The sequence below is a fragment of the Cannabis sativa genome, chromosome 9 (assembly GCF_029168945.1).
Source record: "Cannabis sativa cultivar Pink pepper isolate KNU-18-1 chromosome 9, ASM2916894v1, whole genome shotgun sequence".
In the NCBI taxonomy this organism is placed as follows: domain Eukaryota; kingdom Viridiplantae; phylum Streptophyta; class Magnoliopsida; order Rosales; family Cannabaceae; genus Cannabis; species Cannabis sativa.
In genome coordinates this window covers 58,640,527-58,647,288 of record NC_083609.1, presented here as the reverse complement: position 1 = coordinate 58,647,288, position 6,762 = coordinate 58,640,527, and the positions used below count along the sequence as shown (strand labels likewise).

General features: G+C 34.3%; 1 protein-coding gene across 1 annotated transcript; it reads right to left on the bottom strand.

Annotated features, from left to right (window-relative positions):
* Positions 1 to 4,907: 4,907 nt before the first annotated feature.
* Positions 4,908 to 6,507, bottom strand: LOC115722952 (small ribosomal subunit protein uS19x). Its single transcript, XM_030652342.2, has 3 exons — positions 6,351 to 6,507; positions 6,043 to 6,252; positions 4,908 to 5,310 (listed from the first exon to the last, which is right to left on the bottom strand). The coding sequence occupies exons 1-3, from the start codon at positions 6,351 to 6,353 to the stop codon at positions 5,062 to 5,064; spliced, it is 462 nt and encodes a 153-aa protein (XP_030508202.1). The 5' UTR covers positions 6,354 to 6,507; the 3' UTR covers positions 4,908 to 5,061.
* Between the last annotated feature and the right edge of the window lie 255 nt (positions 6,508 to 6,762).

Here is a 6,762-nt window from a genome sequence, read left to right as displayed (position 1 = left end):
ATACATTATGTACATATAATCATGAAATAAATCATGTGAACCATGCAACATTAAATGTTATTTCTGATCTATATTAATAAGTAAATCTGATTATATTGAAATGAGTTTTATTTAGGGCATAAAACCCAACAAATACTTTCATTAAAAATTTATAAATTTATAAATTTTAGCTCACAAAATATATTGTTACAAATTCTAGTACTAGAGTCTTTCACCTATTTCGAAATTCATAAATTTCTTGACGTGTACACTCACAAATTTTTCGATTTAGTCTTGTGGGATTCTTTTAAATATCACGTCGACCTTGTGGTCTCTTAAAGATCGTTTGTTATTCACACACTTTCAAGACCCAAATGTGAGGAGGGTGTATTAGAAATAGTCTCAGATATGGAAATAAAACATCATATATAAAAGATGAATGAGATGCTCATTCCATTGCGAATTAATTTTGAGATGAAACCCCATGCACCTTAATGACAGTTTATCGAATTCTAACATGTATCAAACCCAAACAAAAAACTTATGTTGTCTCCCATTTAATCTCCATTTGAGACCTTTCAGTCAATGCTTGTCAATTTTCAATATTGGGATCTTTGACCTATTTCGAAATTCACAAATTTTCTTACGTGTACACCCACAAATTTCTCAATTTGGCCTTGTGAGATTTTTCAAATGTCACGTTTAACCTTGTGGTCTCTTAAAGGTTGTTCGTTATACCCACACTTTTCAGCCCAAACATGAGGAGTGTGTATTAGAAATAGTCCCACACATGGAAATAAAATATCATTTATAAGATGAATGAGCTACTCCTCCCATTGTGAATTAGTTTTGAGATGGAACCTCATGCACCTTAATCACACCTTATCAAAATCTAACATGTATAAAACCCAAATAAAAAACTGTTGTTGTCTCCCCTTTAACTTTTATTTGGGACCTTTCGGTCAATGCTTGCCAGTTTTTAATATTGGGGTCTTTAACCTATTTCAAAATTTACAAATTTCTCGACGTGTACACTCACAAATTTCTCAATTTGGCCTTGTAGAATTCTTTCAAATGTCACGTTCGGTCATGTAATCTCTTAAAGGTCGTTCGTTATACCCACTCTTTCTAGGTAGGCCTAAACACGAGGAGGGTGCATTAAAAATAGTCTCACATATAGAAATAAAATATCATAGATAAGATGAATGAACTACTCATCTCATTGCCAATTATTTTTTAGATAGAATCCCATACACTTTAACCACAACTTTTCAAATTCTAACAATGTCAACAACCATGGTTTAGAATGTTGTGGTCATATTTGATAAATGTTAAAATTAATTATTTGGACTTTTTTTTAGTGTAATTGCTATTTACCCATTTTGTACATTAAAAATAGCATAATAAAACGACCACTGGTATGGTCATAGTATATGGCATATATGGGAATGGAATGGAATGGGAGCTGTCAGAGTAATAATCTCGTGCATAACCTCATTAAAGAGGTATAGGTACAGCTCAAGTGTCTTAATATGTGTGTTTGTTGTTAGATTTCACTTATTTATTTATGAAAATTAGAGTTCTTTTATTTGAATTTGAATAGAAATTAATGAAGGACATATAGTAATTAGTTTAATATACAGGTTATGGGTCAAACATAAAATAACAATGAATTCAATATATGACATGGGATTACATATTGAGACATTGGTCTCCATATTATGTAGTCAATTCAATACTTAATATGGGATGTAACTATTGTAGATATGTCATTTTTGTAAGTAGTATTAGAGATATTCATGTGTCTTCCATATTTAGAATAATTATAACTTTATTTTTATTTTATATGACGATGATTGATCATGTGTGTGTGCGTTCGCGCATTCTTGGCCCTAATTTGAAGTGGAAGAGACAATAGAAGGGATTAGGGGAATCGATATAAGAGATGATAGAGTGAAGATGCTTCTAATATGGCTAGGGTCGACGAGAGAAAAAAAAATGAGGCGGGGTGAGGGTGAGACGTGCCTGGAAATGTGAGTCGACATTAGAAAGGGAAGGAGACAGATGGAAAATATGTTAGTGTTGATATCTTATGTACCTTTTGCTCATCAAACAACTGATATTTTGACAAGTCTTGTTCAACTCTATGTTTGAAAATATGATTGACAAGCTTGGATTGTTTAATATATATTATCTAGCTTGAGGGAAGTGTTGGCCGTCAAGTGTATTTAGGCAATTAGATTTTTTTTTTTTTTTTTATTAATAGCGATCCGTTAAAATAATAGTCTTCAACCTAATCACGACATTCCCCCGCCCCCACAAATGAACCACGTTTAGAATTAGAATTGGAAAAATGAGTCAACTAATCGGCTACCTAATTCCGAGATTATTTGTCAAAATAAATTTAAAAGAATCAGATGAAAGAGATAGTAGCATCATAGTTAACCTTAAGAACACATATATTCAATCTCCTCCACTGTTCGAAAGACACAACAGTATAAACTGTTGCAAACAGGTTCATTCAACCCATTCACTTGAGTGCTCAATCATTGTGCAAGGTACGTAACTGCATCATTAACAACTCCTTCAATCGCAGAGAACTTATTATTTCTAATCACTAACAGTGATTTGATAGTGAGTCATCGAAGAACAAAGAAGGCGAACCAACAACGAAATAAAACAAAATAAAATCATGTCACTGAAACAAGACTAATCGCAGTAACTTAAAAAAAGACACTCAAAACCATGTCACAAAGACAAGACTAATCGCAGTAGTAAAAACCTAATCGCTTTAGCATAACTACAAATCCTAACAAGCCACACTCAAGTAGGGAGGGTCGGCGGGCCTAGCCAGAGAAAAAACACAACCTTCAACGGCTAAGAATTTAGGAACGAGAAACCCTAGCAGGTGATATAAAAAATAGGAAAAATAGGGGTGAAAAGGGGAACCATGGGTTATGCCTCAAAGCGTGGGATAAAATTTGTCTCCCCAAATCTTGGAGGAGTTAGGGTTTCAAAAAACTGTGGAGATGAATTGTTTCTTTCTAGAAAAATAGGGGTGGCAACTCATTAACAAAGATAAATCCTTGTCTTGTAAAGTGCTAACTGCCAAATACTTAAGAACATCCCTTTCTCTCCAGTGCATTTATAAGAAAGTTGATTTGCAGTTTTGGAAGAATGTGATTAAGGCTAAAGATATTCTAAGTAAGGGTATGTGTTATATGGTAACTAATGGGAAAGACATAAATATCTAGAAAGATTTGTGGGTGGCTCATGGTAAAGTCTTGTGGCCAACTCCGAATGGAGTTCCCACTCTAAGCATCATGACTGTGGCATATCTTTTACTGAAAAATGGTAATGAGATCTTCATAAACTGTTATATGATCATGAAATAGTTTGAGCCATTTTGAAAGGTGGAAAGTCATCAAGGCAATGGAGAGATCACTGAGTGTGGATAAAGGAATCGAATGGTAAATTTTTAACTAAATGTGTGTACCTTTTGTAGGCTCTTGAGAGAGATCAGCACTACCATGTTGCTCCTTCCTTGTGTAACAAATTTTGGAATAGTAAAACACATGAACGACATAAAGTGTTTTGGTGGAGCATTTTTTCCAATGCGCTTCCGATTCAATTCATTCTCTGTGAACGTATGAACATTGAAGACTCTTCTTGTAAAATTTGTGAGAGAGAGTAATTATGGAACATTTGTTTCTCCATTGTACCATGGCTTTGCATCTGTGGAGAGCATCTCCGTGGGGCCTCATTCCCGTTATAGAATCGAGGACCAAATTATGAGATTGGATCAAATTCATTTAGAGTTTGAATACGAAAGACGTGAATGTTAATGAAGTATTTTTATATGCATTTATCGTGGTTGACACTATCTAGAGAGCGAGAAATAACAAGGTACATAATTACCATCTGCATGACATACATTTTAATATTGATTCTATTGCTCATTGTTTTACAAAGTATGTTCACTCTCTTTTGTCTCATTTTAAGCCTTATCATGTTGCCACTAAAAGGACTCCTCCACCCGTAGACTGGACCAAAATTAAGTGCAATGTGACAACTAGGGAGAGGGAAATGATATGACAGTGGTGGCTCGTGATCATGTAGGGACGTTGTTATGGCTTGTGATCATGTAGGGACGATGTTGTGAGCTAACACCAAGCGACTGCCTTCAGCTAATGCTTTGTGTGGGAAAGCAGCCTCTTGTCTAATGGAGTTAGAATTTGCAGCGAAGAAAGACTTGCAATTTCTTATTGTGGAAAGTGATTCTGACACAGTTATAAAAGCAGTTAAAAGTTTAAATCGGAGATAAAAAAAATTAAAAACTATGTAACTCATAACCTTATGAACTCTTTTTTGGAATATAATTTGTTGAAGGTTCTTAGATCTTTTAATGTGGCTACAATTGAGGCTTACTCAATACCGGATCATATAAATATATATATATACATATAAGTATTTCCACTTCTTTTCAAAAAGATGGAAAATAGGCAGTTAGAATTTAATTCCTATATTATTATTTTATTACTTAGTTGTGGAAATAAAATGTGTATTATAAACCCTAATAAGATATATATTCAGAGATACAATTCAACTCCCATATCTGATTCGTCCTTTAAATAATTTTTCTTGCTGAATATACTTTTTAAGTCTCAAATAGGAGTAATTTTAGAACAAAGATAAGATTAGCATAAATTTCATTCTTTTGTTGTTGGAATCACCATAGAAACTCAAATTTACAATCCCAAATCAACCCAAAGGCTTGAATTTACTTTCACTTTGTTCTACTTTTAGGAATTATTGATCAAAAACAATTGGTTCAATTGTTCACAACAAATCAAAATTGTCAATTTACCCGATTGTGTGACAATTTTAATAAAGTAATGCATTTTTATAATAATCAGTTGCAATCAGTATTCTAGGAAAAATATAATTTTCATTAAACAACAGTCTAAAGAGAAAACTAAACAGTATTCAAAATCTTTTAAACAACCGAAGGAAACAAAAATTCATCGAAGTCTTGGAAACTAAAATACTGAATATAATAATGCAAACAGGCAGTGGCGGCCTTCACTTGAGAGGAATGAACCTAGATGAATGGGTAGCACCGATACCTGGTCTACCGTGCTTGACAGGCTTGTACGAGATGGAAAACTCGGCAAGGTAGTGTCCAATCATTTCAGGCTTGATCTCGACCTGGTTGAAGGTCTTGCCATTGTACACACCGATGATGCTTCCAATCATCTCTGGTACAATAATCATGTTTCGGAGGTGAGTTCTAACTGGCTCTGGCTTCTCACCAGCTGGGGCCTCCCTTTTCTGCATACACATAAATTAAAAGAATTCAGTTCATATTTAACATTAAGAAAATATGGCACATTTAACTTCCATTTAACCATCTCTACAACTTGAGCTATAATTACAAAAAAACAAGTAAAAATAAGTTCGACCAGGAGACCTGCCTAGCCAACATTCCTCCTCACCATTAGACACTAACCCTTGAGTTTGACCAATAACTTTAATAATGTCGAGACCCCGAAAAATAGACAAATTCCTTTTCTTTTCTTAGGAAAAGATACAAAATTCATCACTACAAAAAGGATAATGGTAACCCCGCCATTAACTACTTCCTTTATGAATTTCATAGCAATAGAAATACATGTCCTAATGTACGACTGGTGCCAACAGTTCATCATGGAAGAAAGGCTAATAATAGGCATATCTCATTCAACATTGGACCTTGGACATATCATAGTTCCGAATCGAATCTCTTTAGAAAGAAAATCTTTTGCCCCATACACTAGTTCATACACTGAATAATGTAATACATTGAACATATATATAAACCATTATCCATTCAAGCAGAGGACATGACATATTTCAGAAAAGCTAACCAAATTCAAAACATCTTACCAAGACATACCATATTTTCAATGAAATACAAAATCTAAAAATCACTCCAAACTTAAATTCAACAGAGATATACTTTCAACTAAAATCCAATATTTATTGAAACTGGTGATTTTCAAGATCCAAAGTTAAAAATCTTACCGCCTTCCTGAGCTTCTTAATCAAAGCCATTGGCTTACGCTTCAAACCTCTCTGGAACCTTCTGCGAGCACGGGCAGTGAAAAGCTTAACAAGCTCATCAGTCGACATGTCGAGGAGAGCATCCAAATCAACTCCTCTGAAAGAGAACTTCTTGAACGTTCTCTTCTTAGGAACTCCTGCAACAGCAACATCAGCAGCTTCAACTTCGGCCTGAAAAGACAAAAGGAAACAACAATGTTATGAATTGTAATGAAATCGAAACAAGAAAAGATGAAAGCTTTTTGAAATTTGAGTGATGGGTGGCTCACCATGATTGATTGCAGCAGCTACCCTGTGAAACCCTAAATTGAAAGTTGGAGACGACGAAACTCGATCTGGTGCCGCTAGGGTTTTTAAGGAAGAAAGAAAAAGGGGTTTTATATTATATGTACTACTCTACACCCACGTGCAACGCACGAGCACTCATCTTAGTTAGGGTATTAATAAACGGTGAAGTTTCAAAAATACCATTTTTTAGGGAATAAATTGAGAAATATTTTTTTTTGTATCTATTAATCAAAAATACCTTCATGCTATATTTCATAAAATTTACCCACTTTTGTGAGTGAGTTTCTTGATATACCCTCACTCTTCACTTAAATTTGGCACATAATTTACACAGGGCCAGGCTTGAGTTGAAATGGGTCATAGGTTAAAAAAAAATTGGGCCCTTACTATAAA